General features: G+C 43.0%; 1 protein-coding gene across 1 annotated transcript; it reads left to right on the top strand.

The window, feature by feature from the left end:
• Nucleotides 1–1,085: 1,085 nt before the first annotated feature.
• On the top strand, nt 1,086–9,087 carry mettl1 (methyltransferase 1, tRNA methylguanosine). Its single transcript, XM_064305158.1, has 6 exons — nt 1,086–1,306; nt 1,705–1,850; nt 3,295–3,479; nt 5,804–5,917; nt 7,327–7,428; nt 7,618–9,087. The coding sequence occupies exons 1-6, from the start codon at nt 1,122–1,124 to the stop codon at nt 7,741–7,743; spliced, it is 858 nt and encodes a 285-aa protein (XP_064161228.1). The 5' UTR covers nt 1,086–1,121; the 3' UTR covers nt 7,744–9,087.
• The last annotated feature ends 10,720 nt before the right edge of the window (nt 9,088–19,807 follow it).

Raw genomic sequence — 19,807 nt, 5'->3', positions numbered from 1 at the left:
ACCGTACTCAAATAACCGAGTCACTGTTCAATGTATATACAGAGAAGAGACCTGGACTTGAATGAATATTAAATCAATCAAAGTGCTGACCTTTTTATCACAACCAAGGAAAGGCCTTAATGCAGATGGTGGCAACTGTGCTCTCGGAGGGCAGGTTTCTGTTATCACCAATTACTCAAACTCAGTTACCTATAGGAGTGGAGGGACATGAAATGCATTTTTGTAAGCCACTTTGGCTAAAAGCATATGTCAAATGACTAAATTGAAAATGAACAAAAGACCAGCAGTCTTTTCATCGAGAAATATGTCTTAAGTAGGTCATGTCACGCAAAGGACTGGGCTAATTAAATAATTAATAGCAGAAGTTGCCATGTAATCCAAAAACATGGCCGTCCCTGCCGCCTGCCTCAAAGGCCCTTTGCCCGCGTGATCTGCACTACTGATGAGCCGAACTATTGCTCCAGAGATGTAGAGAACCACTAGAGGGAGACAAAGTAGCTTCTAAACTATTAATTTGACGCTGCAGTAACATATTGTGTTCCCGTGTTCCTCCAGAACAGCACACGACCATAATAATAGTAATTTCCCAGCCCCTTCTTATGCAAATAGTTAACTGCTAGTATGCATTTGTGTAACCGTTTCAATACAGTAACGTCCATGATAATAATGGCAGGTCTACATGCTCAAACACTCAAACATGACTCATTCATTAACATTCACATACAGAAGTAGTTCTGGGCACATCTCGTTCAACGCCCACATCAGCAAGTACTGAACAATTTTTCAATCATTCTCTTATGCAATATAATGTAGCCGAACCATTTCAATTTTTTGGTCAGAAAAACAAGGTTACGATCAAAGTGGGAAATGTTATAATTTTATATTATTATTAAAGATTTTCCGAATCGCAGGAATCTCTCACCATTCAAAGATGATGCATTATAATTTTATAATCGGACAAACATTTCTCTGGGATTACTTGTATTTGTTTTTATAAATAAAGTTTAAGTTCTGGCTTGTACATGTGAAACGTTCTAGCCAATCAAACATGAATGTGTTGATTATTCGTCGAGCGAAAACTTTGACGTCATAACAATGCGACCCAGGGAAGCAACGTGCGAATGCTCAGACGTGTTGACTGTCGAGGCGGTACACTACAGATAGAAGATACTTTATTTTACAAAACTGATACTTATTTTAAATTGTGTTTAGCTAGCCGACAGAAAATGAGCGTGCCGATGCCTCAAAAACGTTTCTACAGGCAACGAGCCCATTCAAATCCCATGGCCGACCATACTTTTGAGTAGTAAGTTGAAACTGAACACAGAAGCTGTATTACCTACATTGAGTTCAAAATATACCACTTTTTCTTAGCATTTCCGCTCACCTGCGAATGATACTATTCCTTGTTAACTGCATGCGTTATGAGATAAATTATAACCGATTGATACCAAGTAGGCTGTCTATATTTAAGAATGCCATTATGCATTAAAAACCCCTTCTCAATATGAACATTTTCACCTTTGTTCTGAAAGATATCTTAGTACCTTGTCTTACTTCTATTACTTTTGTGTTCAGTTGCATTTATTATGGTAAGCTAGCTATTCGGCTATTGTGAGATGTGCGGTGTTCGTGTTGAATACATTGGTTTGGGCTGAGGTTCGAGTCGATTCCTGCTCACGTGCTGTACTGTCTGTTTCTCAGCCCCGTGTGTCCAGAGGAGATGGACTGGTCTCAGTTGTACCCCCAGTTTTTCGGGTCGTCCCACAGTTGTCAGGACGGGTCTTCAGTCAAAGAACAGGCCCGAGTGGAGTTCGCTGACATCGGATGTGGATATGGGGGGCTTCTTGGTAACTAGCTCTCAAATGTCAGTTTTTGCTTCCGGCAGAATTGGGATGCACGTTATATTTACATTATATATTTGATTTAATTGAAACGTGTTCCCCTGGATATAGCCTATGAGCAAGTCCTTTTCTCAGTATTGATTTGTCGTGAAGGTATTTGTGTCCAGTGTGTATTCATATATCTCCATGGCGTTAAGATGTATTTTGTGGTCATTCTTGTTCGTTTTTTGTCACCAGTCACAAGGTAGCGCTGTTGATTTTAGCAGTATTGTACTGACGCTGTGTGATGTACGTGGAAGTTGCCTGTAACAGTTAAGTGTTTTTCTTCCAAATCGTTATGGTTCTGGTTCTGCGGCGGTCTTCTGTCAATGCCAGTTTCCGCATCCAGAAGGTCAGGGTCGCTTCCCGGAAAAATTGGCATCTTTGAACTGATAGGCTGAAGGTATACTGTTGTATACTTGTCGTATTACAACATTGTCGCCGGAAATACAATTTAAACTTCATTTATTTGTGTAAATCAGAGTGGTTAATATATATACATATATAGGTTTTTCCTTTACTGTGTAATCAATAAAAATTGTAATTATTATTCTAGATTATGATCCTAGAACCAGCACAAAGAGATAGTATATCAAAATCATGAGGCTAGTTTGGCAGCTAGCTGCATGCAAAGATGCAATCTCAGTAACGGTCATCCTCAAAGGAACCAAAGACCGTATCATTACCAGTGAGTAGAGGAAAAACTGCCACACTTCTTATGTAGGCTGCAACACAAAAACTCTCTCTGTAGTTTCTACTAAATTCCCGAGTCCTTCAACACGCAGATTGCCATTGCCGACTTCACTGTGTTCATCACTGTATTGTGCATGAGAAGTCATATCCTTCTGCTGACTATGAAACAAAACTAACTCCATGTTCAGGAATTTAAAAGCCTGTTGTTAGTTGTGGTAAAACTAAAGCAGAGGCCTTAGTTAAAAATGGCCAACTAAATTAGTAATGATTCAAATTAGGTCTGTGTCGGTGTGCTTTTGCAGAACAAGCCAAGACGGCAGTGGTGGTCACAGAAAGATGACACTATTGTTGTACGATTGGAATTGCTAATTAAATGTTAGAAACAATCGTCTGAAACCATGGCTGGAAATTTTTCAAACTAGTTTCTCCCAAGCCACCTTGCTTTTTGTAAAACCACTGGTCAAAGGAGTAGTTAATTGACTTCATAAGAAAAGTCATGTTCCTGGCTACTTCCAAATCTAAGCACACCAACCTCTTATCCAGAGTTTAAAATGCTTTTTTAAATTCTAATGTTTTAAAACTGCTTATGAGTGAGAAAAATCCCCCCAAAAATCTCATGTTTGACCCCAGTGATGTTTCTGGTTTCTGTGCAAAATTAGGCTGATTTCTGAGTTTCAGCAGATTGCCAACCCCTCTCCCCCCCATGTTCTGTTCACAGTGGAATTATCACCACTCTTCCCCAGCCAGTTGATGCTGGGTCTGGAGATCCGGATCAAAGTGTCCGATTACGTGCAGGACAGGATCCGCTCCCTTCGAGCTGCAAAGCCAGGACAGTACCAGAACATCGCCTGTTTACGGAGCAATGCTATGAAGTACATGCCTAACTTCTTTGCCAAGGGACAGGTAATGCTTTATTTGCTCCCCATTTCATCCTGTACTTTTCCATAATGTTGCATTGTCCTCGTCTGCAACCTCTGACCTCGCGTTGTTTTGTCTCCTTCTGTTGCCGTTTTAGTTCTTGAGGCGTTTGTTTTTTTCTTCCCTGTCACACAATATATGCTGCCTGGGGTCCCTCTGACAAAAAGCTAAAGCATGTTTTTCCCACATTTCCGAAACCTGGATAACAGCATGACCCTGGCACAAAACAAACACAGTTTTGCATTAGCTGTAGAGCAGAGATCAGCTGACACCGTTGACATAAGAGGTGGATTTCATCAAATTACTTCTGTTCCCTTGCAGATGGGGCCTCTCGTAATGGGGGAAACGTTCTGCGAGTTGGGGCACATCTTTTCTCACCTGTGGGAGGTGGTCGTTTAGGGGCGCAGTCCCTGAACAGTTGTGGAAGGTGGTAGTGCAGTCCACATTAATTGTACACCTTGAGTTGATGGCCGAATATATAAACCCTTCAAGTCATAGTTTTTAAGATGCGTCTTATTTCCCTAAACTAAGATAGAGGGGTGTCAGGGTTCGGTGCGTACCATGTATTAACGTGCTACAGGTGGTCATGTTGCGTTTGGAAATCAGCTGTGTCATTAATTCTTAAGGAATACTTCAAAGATGCTTAGGAAATCTTTACATTTTTATTTAATGATTTATTTTGCCCAGTGAATGGCCGTAATGTGATTTAAAAAGTCAAATAAAATCGTGGTGTGTTATGGTATATTTCTGCATAATTATTTATACAATTATTGTATGGTAATGGAACATTGCTGCATGTTCATTCCTTTAATCTGATTAAAATAGTTTATTTTTTAATAGTCTACTTATAAAATGAGTAATGAACAATATCACAATGCAGTGGTGATATTTATGCGTATGAGTTGGAGATCGTGTGTACAGTTCAGACGTGGGCTAGCTGAGCTCTTATCCTGAGCTGATACTGTGCTTGTGTGTTTGCAGTCAGGCTGCTGTGTCTGAACACCTCAGGATCCCCCAGAAAGCATTCTGAGAACAGGTGGAGCCGTGGCCCACATTGTTATCGTTAATCAAACCAGACTGTGAGGCTTGTCAGCAAACGTCTGCATTTGGAATCGATGGCTATTAGGCTGTGTTTACACTGCGTAGATTATTTGTGAGTTCTGCAGCAAATTATTTGCTCAGTGGCTGAGTAGAATGTCCTTACAGAAGGGCTTCGATTATAAACAGGCTTGTAGTTCATGCTTTTTGAATTAAAAGATTATCGCAATCAAATTTGGATGGTCTGAATCTAGAGACAGGCCACAGGGAGCTGACGTTCGCACCATTTCTACCTGCAGCAGGATTGTGCTGGGTCTACCTGCAGCAGGATCGTGCTGTATCTTCCTGCAGCAGGACTGTGCTGGGTCTACCTGTAGCAGGATTGTGCTGGGTCTACCTGCAGCAGGACTGTGCTGGGTCTACCTGCAGCAGGATTGTGCTGGGTCTACCTGCAGCAGGGTTGTGCTGTATCTACCTGCAGCAGGGTTGTGCTGTGTCTACCTGTAGCAGGGTTGTGCTGTGTCTTCCTGCAGCAGGGTTGTGCTGTGTTTGCTTAAATATGTTCTGTCGAGCAGTTTGACTGGAAGCCTGTTTGCCACAGAGCTGGGGCAGTTTAACACTGAGAATGGCAGCAGTGCTTAGTCTGCACTGGTCTGCCTCAGTGCGGGTCTGTGCTGGCCCATGCATTCTCACGTCTGCGACGCCAGTGCATTCTCACACGTCTGTCGACTGCCCAGTGCATTCTCACACGCTGATCGCTGCCGTGCATCTCACCCTGCGATGGCCAGGCATTCTACCGCTGTCGACTGGCCCAGTGCATTCCTCACACGTCTGTCGACTGCTCGTCTCGCATGGATGAACAGTCCTCTGTCCCATGCAAACGTTGTTTTTTTCTTTCCCAAAAAACAAGTCATACGAACCAATTTCAAATTATCCAGAAATGGAGTAACCGAAAAATAATAAAAAATCCCAATTTCTTAATGAAGCCCCATTTATTTTGCGGAAACTCGCTCGTTCTTGATTTGCATGAATCAAAAGGTTCAAGGTTTTCTTTTATGTGTTGAACGGTAAGCTTGTATTGGTGAGAGTGGTGTCCATCTCTTGATTTTGCAGCATTCTGTCTGTGGCATTGAAGATATTTTCACGTAATTTCTGACTCAAGTGTATTCACTGGCTGAGCCTTTGAAACCGGCTTTTTTTATTCATTAATCCAATTTAAAAGCCAGATCTGAAAATGATATTTATCATCTCTTTATTATTTGCTGTTGCAGCTCAGCAAGATGTTCTTCCTGTTCCCTGACCCTCATTTCAAGAAGACGAAACACAAGTGGAGGATCATCAGCCCGACATTGCTGGCGGAGTACGCGTACACTTTGAGAGTTGGGGTAAGGGAACGGGGGTGGTTAAACCTCATGGTTAATTCTCCATGCATGATTGGGCCTACTGCATGTTTGATGCATTATAAATGTGCTTTTTACATGCACAACAGAGAACACCGGCTATGAGCCCCACGGTCAGGAAAAGAATGTTGGCCCTGCCCATGTCGGCTACCTGAGAGTCCACGTGATTGGCCATAAAATTCGCCAACGAGGGAGGCTTTTGCTTCCTAGTGTAGTCCCTGCCACATCGTGCAGTAGTGACCACTGCGGCCAATCAGCTGCCTGCTGTTTGTTTGCACCAGCTTCGTAGCTCTCTGCCGTTGTTTGGGCACTGGAAAAGAAGCCTACGTGTGCTAGCGACAGTGCTAGGGACAGGCCCGCAGTTGTACTCAAAGTAATCTAAATTTGGGATGTAAAATCCTTTTGAACAGGAGGGCTTTGGGGGAGACTCGCTAACGGGTGGGGGCCACGTAAGGCCACGGTAGCGCACACGCTAGTACACACGCTACCGTGTAACGGATATCAAACAGACCCTGGAGACACCGGGTCCAGTACCCTCCTCAGCCTGTCTGGCTGGTCTGTCTGACGAGACGGTAGACTGTTCGCTGAGACCGGTTTTTTAATGTGTGGAACGAAGCACCGTGAGCGGTGTGCGGGAGAGACAGACAGCCTCGGGAACAGTGAGGGGCTTGTCTTTGCAAATGGAGGCTATTAAATTGTGGCGGTCGAGAGGAATGCGCCAACGTGGGACAGGAGGGAAAAGGAGAGGGGGGGGGGGGTGGAGAGGGCGAGGGGGAGGTGGCAGAATTGCTGGTATTCCATCAGAGTTCAGTGTTCTTACGCAGAAAAAAGACAGGGCATTACCCCCCACTGCAGGGGGAAAAAAACAAAAAAAGAACTGCTGGAATCATATATCAAGCCCTGTTAATCTTGGCACGTAAAATGCCTTCCAAGTAGACCGTCTTCCAATAATGCTTCCTGCCCGTTCCAAAGTAAACTACAATGGCACGTCCACTTAGAGTGTTTGCCAGTGGTTATTTCTGTCCCGTTCAAAAAGGGGGGGGGGGGGGGGACCTTTGTACTGCGATGAATTTTGGGTTATCCCACAGTGACACCAAATAAGGCTGTGCAAGGCCACTGTACGTCTCGTACCTGCTTCGTGGCGTGTTACCCGTGGCGTGTTACCTGTCGTGTGTTCGTCTGGGTCGGCCTGTGCGACGGCGCACTTTACTGCAGCTGCGTGGGCTTTCGCGTGATGGGGGGACGGGGGACGGGGTGACCTTGTTCAGAGCCTCTGCTGTCTGTCTGTTCAGGGCCTGGTCTACACCATTTCGGACGTGGAAGAGGTGCATCTCTGGATGGGGGGGGGGGGGGGTGTGGACCTTGTTCAGAGCCTCTGCTGTCTGTCTGTTCAGGGCCTGGTCTACACCATTTCGGACGTGGAAGAGGTGCATCTCTGGATGGTGAAGCACTTCACGGAGCACCCCCTTTTCACGCGGGTCCCCCTGGAAGAGCTGGTAGGAGAGAGGGGGAGGAGTCTGACACTGCACTTCATTTAGCATAGTGTCTTTCATGAAGGAAGTCCACACTTTCCTTACCTTTTAGTTTTATGCACATGTGAAAAATGTTTTCATCCTCATGGACATAAGGATGAAAGCATTTGCCTCGAGGGAGCCGATGCTCACGTGCTCTACTGTGCTTCACAGGCCGAAGACGTCATCATCAGTCGCCTGGGCACGTGTACGGAGGAGGGACAGAAAGTGCAGCGGAACGGGGGGAAGAACTTCCTGGCCGTCTTCCGCAGAGTGCAGGACGAGCAGGTGCCTTCGTGACGAGGCCGGCCCTTCGTGCAGGCTGACGGAGCTGCTGGACTGCACAAACCTCACAGCCGAGCCGCGTGAAGCCAAACGCGCGCTCGGACTGGTCCCCTTCTCCCAGTCTCACCTGAGGCCTGGTACCTCATACCTTTTGGGACAGAGTTATGCAGGCAGTTCATACCCCCCCCCCCCAAAACAAACATGAATAAATAAATGGTAAGAACGAGTCCGATGTGTTCAAATGTAGAAGCTTAAGGCAGGATGAGTGGTTTTTTTCTGCAGTGTTTTTCTTTTTCTTCTTCCCAGACTACTGTTGTTGTCTGCTTAGGAATGGGGGTGTCTGTCTGTCATGTATTTGCTTGCAATTGATCTGTGGAATGTGTTCAAGGAAAGGCATTGATTTGGTTTGAGAGGAGGGGAAGGGGACCTTCCCACTCCCTCTCCCTTTATTTCAAAGCAACTTTGATCTACTTTCCCCCCCCACCCCCCTTACCTTCAACTGTTCTGACCTGACCTGATGTTTTGATGTGCCTAATAGCGGCGCGTTGGGATGACAGGCTCCTCCCCCTTCGTCCCCCAGCCCCAGTCAGTCTCTGTCTCTGTCTGCTGCCTGTCTTGGAGATTTAAGGGTGTATCTGTCTCAACATGACTGCTCAACGGGGCATGGTGGAAAAATTGGGGGGGTGGGGGGGGGGAAGGTTATTTTGGTTTTGGGGCAGTGCCAAAAATGTACGAGCCAGATCATCACATGGAGAATTAAAAGAATATTTGAGAAAATGTGTGTGGGTGCAGGGGTGTGGGTGGGGCAGTGCTGCTCATAACAGTATGGCTCAGCCACAAGCTGCCTCAAAGGTGACGTCCCCTCTGAAGTCAAGAGTACGACTGCGGCCCAACAGGAAGGACCAGAGACTTAAAAAGATGATTGTGCCTTTTTGGCAAGCATGGCATAGGACAGGGCTGCCCAACCCAGTTCCTGGAGATTTACCATCCTGTAGGTTTTCACTCCAACCCTTACTAAACACGCCTCATTCAACAGCTCAAGATCTCATTCAGCTGCTCGTTAGTAGAATCAGGTGAGCCAACCTTAGTGTGGATGGTAGATCTCCAAGAACAGGGCTGGCCAGCCCTGGCTTTGGAGCTCGACTTGGAACATGAAGGTTGCAAGTTCACTTCCCAGGTCAGGAGCAGTCGTTTGTACCCCTGACCTATACATTTAACTTCAGTTGCTTTGGTGAATATTCATCTGTACACAAGGGTAATTCATAAGAAATGTAAACTATGGTAGTCATTCTCAACAAGGATGTCTGCCAAGCAAATAAAAAGTAATCGTAATTGTCAGGTGTTCTACATTGTAATCCCCTGGATGTATTCTCATACTTTCTCTGTTTCAGTTTGGGGATGACGGGTATTGTACATTAAATGTGATGACTGTTGGATTTTCTACATTTTACAGTGTAGCATTAAAAAAAATACGCCTGGCAAATGTTACAATTATCTGTGTGAATTCACTGGTAGGGTGACCCAGAATTTTAATATTACAGTTCTGTATTCCTATTGATGTCTGTGTCATAGTCTGAGATCATGTGCAGTTACCTTCAGAATCAAATTGCTTAATTCATGTCTTATCAGCCCACGAGGCTACTGCTGCACCTCCAAACCCAATCGCAGAAAAGAAGTGTGTAGTTTATTTGCCAGTATTGCATCCAATGCTAATTCAGAGACCGCTTTTGAAATTGATCCGCTAGTCATGTAAGTGCCATCGTCGTCGTTTATTGTTGATTGAAAGACAAGAATATGGTGTAGCTTGAATGTGCAATGCGTGGCTCATAGCGCATAGCGACTCATTTAAAGTGAATTATATCTGAGGGAAATGGGGCAAACCGAACCCTGCTGAGGAGGGGTTGGGTAGTTGGCAGAGGCACGAGCTCGCACTTGTCAAAACTTGCAGCCTGCATTTGGGTGCTGAGGGGTGGATGGCTTGAGTGCCTTGTTTAAAAAAAAAAAAAAATCTCCCAACAGTTAAAAGGCCTACTGACGGATGATGCTTCGAGACATAGCGCTCATTGTGCGTCAGTCTGTCTGATCGCGGTCTGCCCGTCTGCTTGCGGTTTTCGGATCGCGGGTGAGCCGTTTGTAGTCGTTTCCGTTGAAGCGGTTGGCAGGCGATCAGGAGAGGCCTTCTACCTGTCACCGGTGTGCCGAGCATTGCCAGTCGTTCAGTCAGCTGTAGGGTCAGACGCGCACTCTGTGTGGTCTGTCTCGTGGTTTTTAAAGTGCTGAGCCTTCTCCCCTTTCTTCTGAGTTAAATCATTCACCAATAAAATGACTAGTATCCTCAAAAGCCACAAAAACATAGAGGGGGATATTTCAAAACGTTTGAAAATGGGGTTTTAGTTGCAGCATAGTAGTTAAGGAGCTTTATCTGTGTGTGTACAGTATAGTCAAGGAGCTTTATTTGTCCATGTACAGTATAGCTTTATTTTTGTGTGTACATATACATGGTGTCAGAAGATCAGTGCTGCATTTGTCCGCTGATGCCAATTATAAGCATCTTGATCTGCTGTTTACACCAGGGGTCTCTAACTCCAGTTTTGGAGGGCTTCAGCCTCTGCTGGATTTTGTGGTTTATTTTCAATCAGCAGCCAGTTTAGGCCTTGGAACAAGGTGTGCAGACCTTTCAGCCAATCACTGACCTGACACAAGCACTTAAGTGCAGGAGTGCATCAAAAACCAGAAGATACATCGGCCCTCCAGGATTTGAGTTCCCCGGTTTTCACAGTCTTTGGCTGGACCGCAACAGCGGGGCCAGCCCTACAAACGCGAATGTCTGTGACTGAGTGATGAAGTCACACCATTGGTTGGCCGAGTTATGAAGTTACACCATTGGTCAGCCGGTCCAGCCATATACTAGGTTTTGACCTGGTCTTGTTTTGCATCTTCTAGATCTCTGACCGGAACTAGTCAGTTTACACATTTTCACATCTTCATAATCTTTGACCTGACTGGTGACGCTGATTCAGCATTGCCTCATGGGATTTCCTGTAAGGGGGCAGCTTGTGACACATATACAAAACTGAACAATGTTAGGAAAAATAACAGCTTTCAGATTGTGCTCTACACCTCAACACAGTGACTGTAATGGTAGACGTGTCCTCTCACACACTTTCTGAACACATTCCAGGAAAGCGCACTTACGGTAGGAGTTTCTAAAAGAAGTAGTGTGGAACCTGCGGTCACAATTACATGGAATTGGCAGCCCACTCACACACACACACACACACTGGGAAAAATGTTCATGGTCCATGGAACTTTTCCCGTAACTGCTCATCCTTACAGAAATAGAAAATACCGCAGTATATTGTAAATATGTGGAATTTATGAAAACTATATATCTCACAGCAGTGAGAGATAAATTGACAGCTTATATTTTGTTGCAATATAGGTAATGTATTTCATTATATATATTCATAACAAGGGCATGGAGACATTTATTTAAGCACAGGGAGCAGTATTTCTGTGTCATAGACTACATTGATGGGGAGCAAAACTAATGAGAGAATGGAGAATAAAGAAGACAGGCTTATATTTGAGTATTACAGCTCCTTTATGCTCAACAGTCAGGGCCCTGTTTCACAAAGCTGGATTGCTGAGTTAGCTGGATAACTGCCCTGAGTAAAACCCAGAACCCATTCCAGAGAATATTTGTATTTACACTGTCGTTGTGCTGGCCAGGACAAATGACACTATGGCAAACTGGGTGTGTTGCAGATTTTCAGCAAGCATTTTGAAATCTCAGAAATTCTCCTATTTCAAACAGTATTTCACTGAATGCCAGCAGACAAGGTTTTTCTACCAGTTTTTGGAGTTTTGGGAAAAATTATGGACTGACGAGAAAAAGATAAACCTTCACTGGAGTGATGGAAAGGTGAAAGTGTGAAGAAAGAGAGGGGCTGCTCTGGACAGCTTGTGTATGTGTGTGTGTATATAGTATATACTCTACATTTCCAAAAGTATGTGGACACCCCTTCTAATTAGTGGTTTTGGCTATTCCAGCCACACCCATTGCTAACAGATGCATAAACTCAAGCATACAGCCATGCAATCTCCATTGACAAACATTGGCAGTAGAGTGGGTCATACTGAAGAGCTTAGTGACTTTCGGTGTGGCTCTGTCATAGGATGCTACCTTTCCAACAAGTCAGTTTGTTGCATTTCTGCCCTGCTAGAGCTGCCCCAGTCGACTATAAGTGCCGTTATCGTGAAATGAGGACCTTCAACGAGAGAATATCTTCCTGCCCGGTTGACATCTCGACTTGGATGGCCAGGCATCATCTGAAGCTCAACCTCAACAAGACTGAGCTGCTGTTCATCCTCTGCAAGACCTCCCTACTACGCAACTCTCAATCACTGTTGATGGCACCACAGTGACTGCCTCTCACTCTGCAAAGAGTCTAATCTGTCCTTGGTTGCAACACTCACTATAGAGTTCCAAACTACCACTGGAAACAACGTCAAAACAAGAACTGTTCGTCAAGAGCTTCATGAAATGGGTTTCCATGGCTGAGCAGCTATACACAAGCCTAAGATCACCATGCACACTGCCAAGCGTTGGCTGGAGTGGTATAAAGCATACCGCCATTGGACTCAGGAGCAGTCGAAATGCATTCTCTGGAGTGATGACTCATGCTTCACTTTCTGGCTGTCTGACGGATGAATCTGGGTTTGCATAGTGCCAACTGTACTGGCCTGAATAGTGCCAACTGTAAAGTTTGGTGGAGGAGGAATAATGGGGCTGTCTGGGACTGTTTCTCATGGTTTGGGCAAGGTCCCTTAGTTCCAGCTAAACTAAATCTTAATGCTACAGCACACAATGACATTCTAGAGAATTGTGCACTTCCAACATTGTGGCAACAGTTTGAGGAAGGCCCATTCCTGTTTGAGCATGACAATGCCCTCATGCACAGAGCAAGGTCCATAAAGAAATATTTTGCTGAGTTTGGTGGGGAAGAACCTGACTGGCCCACACAGAGCCCTGGCCTCTACCCCATCAAACCTTTGTGTGAATTGGAATGCCGACTGTGATCCAGGCCTTATGCCCATCATCAGTGCCCAACCTCACTAATGTTCTTGTGACTGAATGGAAGCGAATCAGTGCAGCCATGTTCCAAAATCTACTGGAAAGCCTTCCCAGAAGAGTGGAGGCTGTTACAGCAGCAAAGGGGGTCCAACTCCATATTAATGCCTATGGTTTAATATGGATTTTTCAACAAGTATATATGGGCGTGGTGTTCAGGTGACCACATACTTTTGGAAATGTAGTGTATATCTGAACTGGGAGCTGCCAAGTATCCAGTTTACAAGTGTTTCTAGTGATGCAGTGATGTGCCTGACTCATGGTCTAATAGTGGCCAAGAGGTCATCCTGACCAGGGATGAGTAAGAGCATTACATGTATAGTCATATGAATTTAGCAAATGACCAATAAAAGCAAAGCACAGAAAGACGACACAGACGGGCCTTTAAAATAAAAACTAAAGACAAAATGCCAGAAATGTACAGTCCAAAAAGAACTCTCTTTAAACACCCATTCATAGTAAGATTAGCCAGTATGACATTGTCATAGAAGCCAGAGTTTCAACATCAAAACCAATCAATCACATCCTGAAGCATCTCTAACAAAATTTTTTCATTTTAATCCCCCATCTCAGAACAATAGCAATTTTGGTTTTCTAAGTCCCTGGTTCTCTAAATAGTTAGAATCATATTTAGTTTCTCCTACTTTTATTAACAGAATTTTAGACCAAAGACAGATTCGAATTATACGTTAATTCATAAGAAAAATCTGTTGCAAAGGCAGTAGAAACATACAAAATGCTAAATAAATAAATGTAACATACAGAAAGGTACTATTGAACTTCTAGAGGTCTTATACTGTAATTATTTTTTGTAACAGGAATAGTACTTAGTCATTGAATATTATTTTGTACATTCTGGTTTAGTTCTCTTAGAACACACCGCTGGCATGGACAACTTATTCCAGCTTTTCCCTTATGTTTTGAGTGCATTCCTTGCTTTTGTCAACTGCTTTTGTGGACTGCTGCAAAATTGTGTTCCTTTTTTCAGTGATGAATTGTGTTCTTGGCTAGGTTGGGTATATATGTGAAAACAGGAACACTACCCACATGTCCTAAAAAGATAAACAGATTTCAGTAAAGGATCACAGGATCTTGGTGATGGTGCGTTGTCCTTGCCAAATAGACTGGCATCTCACAAACACTGCTGACTGATATTTGCTGGAATAGTGTGTAATGCCAAGCATTACTCACCAAAACAGAGTGTACTTTGTTTTTTTTAAGCAAATCCCCTTTTGTTCGATTTCCTGGATTTTTGAGCTTATTATATTAAGTGCAATAGCTGATGCAATATTAAGGTAAGGACCTGAAATATTTAAATACATTTTTAAATTTAATTCATTCCCTTTATCCTTTTTTAAAGCACGTCAATTTTAAGCATGTTTGGTTAAAATAACTAAGTAGTTGTACAAGTTTTTGTATGTTTAAAAGGAAAAGTAAAATATCACAAAAAAACATTACCCCATTTTTAACTCTTTCTCCCAATTATGAATGCTCAATCCAAAGGCCAGTGGTTTAAATAAATTCGAAATTGTTAGGATCATCATGATACGGGCAAGAATTGTTCTGGTCAGTTAAGAATGGTGTGGCACACACTGACCTTCCTCAATGATAATTTAAACAGATTGTTGCCCTGTATAATTCTTGTTGAACTCCATTTGGGTAGGGGTTATAGATGTACAAAAGTAGGGCAAAGTTGACAAACCGGGTGCATGATGGTTAAATGTGAGTATGTGTGTGAGATGGGTAAAATACAACCGCTTCCACATCTCCTTGTCGCTACAGAAGGAGAGGGAGTCTGCTTCTCACTCTGATTCATAGTGGTCTTGGTGTTCCAGCAACGTGTTAATATTGTTCATCCTTTATTCCTTGTGAATTATGTCCTCCGGAATACAGTGATGCTTGCGATAAATCATAAAAAAATAAGTAACTGCCCCCAACCCGCGACCACCTGACAGAGGAAAAATACCCAAACACTCTTAGCTGCCCTCCGCGCCCAGACGTGTCCATTGTGGCACAGACAGGCAAACCGCAGCCTTGAACTCTCACACACTGGGCAAAGAGCGCTGGCCCATGGGCAGCCGGCCAGCGCGAGAGAGCAGAAGACAGGCCTGGGCGGGCTCTCCAGAGCCACTGCGAGCGCTGTGCTAACTCTGTGTCCACCCGCACGTTCTCTGGCATACGTCACACGGGACAGGGTGCAGTACCTGTGGTACCGTCTCTCTTTCACAGAATTATTATTACTCAGCGATGCTGTGGGTCATGGATCCCTAATCTTTAGACATGAGGATCTAGATGTGCAGACAGTTCAGCAAATTCAGATGAAAGTCATTGTCAACATGACAGAAATCACCATCACTGCCTGAAGCCTAGGGGCCAATTTTATAAAATGGTCATATCGTGAAATTGTGAAAATCGTGACTGAGTAGTTATTCATAAAAGCTTGCTTTGATGTGGATATGATCCTGTATATGATTGTACCTCTACGTAAAGTTTATTGCACCACGCAAAGTGTCGCTGAGCAGAAGCTGCCGCTGAAGGGGCGGTTGTCTGAGGAAGACGCAGCTGCCAATGATGAAGAGGACCTGGCACCAGAGGCTCCCTGCTCTGTCAGACGCATCCGTTACATGTTGGGGTTCACGGCATAACACAAAGAGAAAGTGTTCATCCTATGGAGGCAGCTTGGTTTGTTAGCGTTCGCATGGGTGTCGAGAAGATAGCTTGTTTCTAGGGCTCACAGTACACAATTACAGTCCAGTGTATTAGGAACAAAGGGATTACTTTGCCCTTATTTTCATTTATTCGTCATGCACAAAGACAGATGTGAAGTATACTATACAAAGCTCGGTGTAATGAGAGAGATCTAACCTTGGCAAGCTAGATATTTGGGGCCAATGTGTTTTTTCCCCAGTGCACCACACAGGTGCGGTGTGAATCTCACTCAAATGAGTGAAGATGCTACCTATACACAGCCAGACTTTCTGCACTTAGTGTTTTGTTTCTGTTTTTCTGAGTGTTCAGCTAGATGATGCATAGTGTTAGAAGAGCTTAAGAAATAAATGAATAAATAAACTTTTTAAAAAAAAAATGTATCCCAATTACTGGCACCACAATACATTTTTATGAACAAAATCTAATAGAAGTATATTGCCATTTATATTTAGTTTTTAAAGCTAAAATGAGTCTGTAAGAACTGTTTGGTGGTCATCCATATGACTTCCAGTGTCAAGACGATGGTTCAAGAGCATTTCAAAGCTTTCTCCAAGGACTACATTTAAAGAATTGCAGAAGTTGGTTGCATCTTGGAGTCACTAAGGCTAAAACTGCAAGCCAAACAATGAGCCAAAGCAATCCTCCTAATCCACAAAAAACAGTAAGCTGACTACAAAATCAAGCTTTTGTAATGGTCATCCCAGTCCCCTGATCTAAACCCCACTGAACACCTGAGGGGTGAGCTGAAGAGGAAAGTCCACAAGAAAAGACCGAGGACTTAATTGGACTTGGATTTGAAGAGACGGAGTGGTCTCAGTCAGATTTTCTCATATTGCTGAGCATAGAGAAAATATGTAATAAACAAGTGAGTTTTATGCATAATTTTTTATACATATTAATTCAGGGCGCCAATAATTCTGGAGAGTGTATATGCTGGAAAAACAATACTCCTTCAGATCCCTCTGAATTTTCAGGGAAGCATGTCAACCAAAAATTGTAGTAGAATTTCACTCTTAAAACTGGTGAAATTTGACCTAGGCATGCATGTTGTATAATTGCACATTCTGTCCCAAGGAAGATCCTTCAGCTGTGTTTTAGAAGTCATGTACATGGGCATCATTTCCTAAAATCTTTAGGTTCAGTTAGAGGGAAGAGGAATCAACTAATGCTGAGTTTTTCCCCATCGTTTCCGAGGAGTAGCGTTATGGATGTGCTTGCCTGGGGACAGTGGAGCGTTTGGTGGGCCCCCAAGGCAGGGTCCTCTCTAGGACAGACACGTAACCTTTGCCTTCGGAGCACCTTTCTTCTACATAGCTCAGTCAAGTGAACTCTCACCCACTTGCATAATATGGCGTGTGTGTGTGTGTGTGTATGTGTGCATGTGTGTATGGTGTGGTCTGATGTGTTTGTTTTGAAAGCACAGCCAAACAGACACCTTGGTTCCCATGGAATTGTAATCGTATTCAATGCTTAACTATCTGAGTGGCCCCAGCAAAATGGGGCTTCTTAACCATCTCACAGTTTAATTTGGGCCTAAATAGCATGGTTTTCAGAACAAAATTATTATGAGCTATTTATCACGTCAGAATGATTGCCTGTCAAAAACGTGATGTATGTCATCTCTGTGAGGACATCATATTTGTGTCTTTTTTCGACTTTGCTTTTCTTCGTCTGCATCTTATAACTATCCCAAGTATAAGAGACAACCCTGAGCAGTCATTCTGGGTCAGTGTTAAGTACTGATTTGCTGGTTCTCTAATAATATTTCTCTTCATAGAAACTGCTCAGACTGGGATGCAGAATAATTGCATAAAACTGCGAATTTCAGTAACTTAATGCTCTTTAAGAAGAAGAAAAAGACCTTAGGAAATACAAACCAAGATCACCATTGCTTGCTTTTGGCCACCAGAATTTTATTGATCCCTTCAAATACAGCGATCAAGCAGCATTGATTAAGGTGCAATATTTATTAATACGCAGTAGGCGTATTTTTTATTGAATGTCCCTTGTACTGTAGGTTTCAGCATAGTAGAATGTATGGGTTTTTAAGACCAGAGACGCGTGCTTCCTACAGGGACAAAATGAATAGCCAGGTCTCAGGAGGATAAATTGCAGGAAAAAAAACAGACAGTCACATGGCCCTCACTTTATGCCACATGGTACTTGGAAACATTGATTTTATGATTGGCAGAGGGACATGACCTCAATATCAAAACCTTGAAAGTAAAAGTATGCTGACATGCTGTTATGTGTGTTGAACTTTACCCGTGTGCACATCATAACGCGTCCTGGAGCTTTTAGTGTGAAATGCAGCGGCTAGGGCATATGCCATTGATTTGTCTGATCAATAAGCAGATAGATTGTTGTGGTACGATTCAATCATTGCCTCCTGTGCATCCCAGGTTGTATTTTATGTTTTTTCACACACAAACCAAAATGGCAAAACCCATTTCTGGCCAGAAATATTCTTCAAATCGTCACACATGATGGGGATGGTTTATCCGGGGTGCCCAATATGTTGATCGCGATCGACGAGTCGATCTTGGCGGTCATGTTGGTAGATTGCGTGTCATTTTTAAAAATGCATCAAGTTAAAATCTGAATTCTTCCCATTTTCATCCCTCTTCCCTACAGCTTCTGTCTGACAAACAGGTGCACTTGATTGACATGAAATGTGGCCAATCTGTTGCTGTTGAGAATGTTTTTACATTATACATGCCCATTCATCATATACACATGATTGTGCACTCAAAATTTTGTGGTATTGTCATGTGCAATATGCAATTTTACGTGATAGTGACAGGATAACTTTTCCAATGTATTTTATATGGGGCAGAGCATTTGTGGTGGTGACACAATAAACCTGGTCGATTTTAGGCAGGGAATTTCGCTTTCAATATCAGACGGATTATTCTGTAAATAAAGCAGGGATTTTTTCCAGATATGATGGTCTAGTGATTTCACTTTCATTGAAATACAGGTTTCTATGCAATTCGACTTATATTTTTTTAACGTAATTGTAAACTTTGCCAATGTATTTTATATGGCGCAGGGCAATCATGGTGGTTTTTGGCAGGGAATTTTGCTTTCAGTAGGCTATCCGATGGATAGTGGTGTTTTAAATCTAAAGCTGGGATTTTCTTTGTTCCAATATGACACTGGTATATAACGATTTTACTTTTATGCCAAATCAGGTACAATTGTACTTGATTTTGGAAATAGTTGAACTACATGATAAGGCTACTGGAAAATGTAGCTATGCTAACAGCTCTGCCCAACACTAGATATACAGAACGCTACTATGCTCAAAAAATGTTGGATAGTGGTTATTTAGTAGATGCAAAAAATAAACCATTGGATTTACTTAATAAAGATTACTTAGATTTACTCAAAATTATAGAGTGGTTGCATGCAATTATATTCCATATATGTGACATCTTCGACTTAATCAGTTTGTCACAGCCTACCTAATATTGCATGCAACAGTTCATTTTTTTAAGTGCAGATCAGACAAAGTAAAAAGCTACGTTCAGTTTGCTATTAGTAGATGCTAATTTAGTTACTTAGGCTACGGGCTTGTAATGTCCGGTCCTAGTAACTGGTGAGAGAAATTTACAGGCAGTTTGTAATGAATTTGCGCATCCCTCGTAGGGTCGAAAGGTATACTGGTACTTGGTTGATCACACTGTGCTGACCATGAGAAAAGTAGATTGCAAGCCTAAACAGTGTGGGTGCTCCTGGTCTACATGATCTGCATCAGCACACCAGTGCCCGCCAGCGTATTTAAATATATGTCGTTTACAGAAAATCCACACTTCCCAGTATAACCCGAGCTGTCCGTCTATCTTTTGGACTCTGAAAAATTTTGTGAACTAAAACCAAATTCTAGGTATTGTTGGTATTACTTCATTGTACACACAGACAGTTTTGGCAGCTTTCCAGATCAGTTGGAATCGGGTCAGGACCCTTTTTTCATCTATTTGAACAAAGGGCGAGCCTCCAAAAAATTTTGAGTCAGCAAAGTTTTCATTTCAAGCCATTAACTCCAGAAACATCCCATTATATAACACACTGCTCATTTGTTCGCATTTTTAAATTGCCACTACATAAAATGATCATTGCCATTATACATGAATATATTTGGAATAAACTATGAAAACAACTTATAGTACAGTAATTAATGATGTGTAATTCATAGGTTATATTGACATATTAGTAGGTGCAAGTAAGCCTTTG

Source organism: Anguilla rostrata, chromosome 13, assembly GCF_018555375.3.
Source record: "Anguilla rostrata isolate EN2019 chromosome 13, ASM1855537v3, whole genome shotgun sequence".
Lineage (NCBI taxonomy): Eukaryota > Metazoa > Chordata > Actinopteri > Anguilliformes > Anguillidae > Anguilla > Anguilla rostrata.
Note: the sequence above shows the minus strand (reverse complement) of the source record. Positions and strands in the feature narration are given on the sequence as shown.

Coding starts and splice junctions, on each gene's coding strand:
- mettl1 (XM_064305158.1), top strand. CDS start 1,122: ATGCTCAGACGTGTTGACTGTCGAGGCGGTACACTACAGATAGAAGAT. Junction 1,307..1,704: donor GCCGACCATACTTTTGAGTA/GTAAGTTGAAAC, acceptor TCTGTTTCTCAG/CCCCGTGTGTCCAGAGGAGA. Junction 1,851..3,294: donor TGGATATGGGGGGCTTCTTG/GTAACTAGCTCT, acceptor TTCTGTTCACAG/TGGAATTATCACCACTCTTC.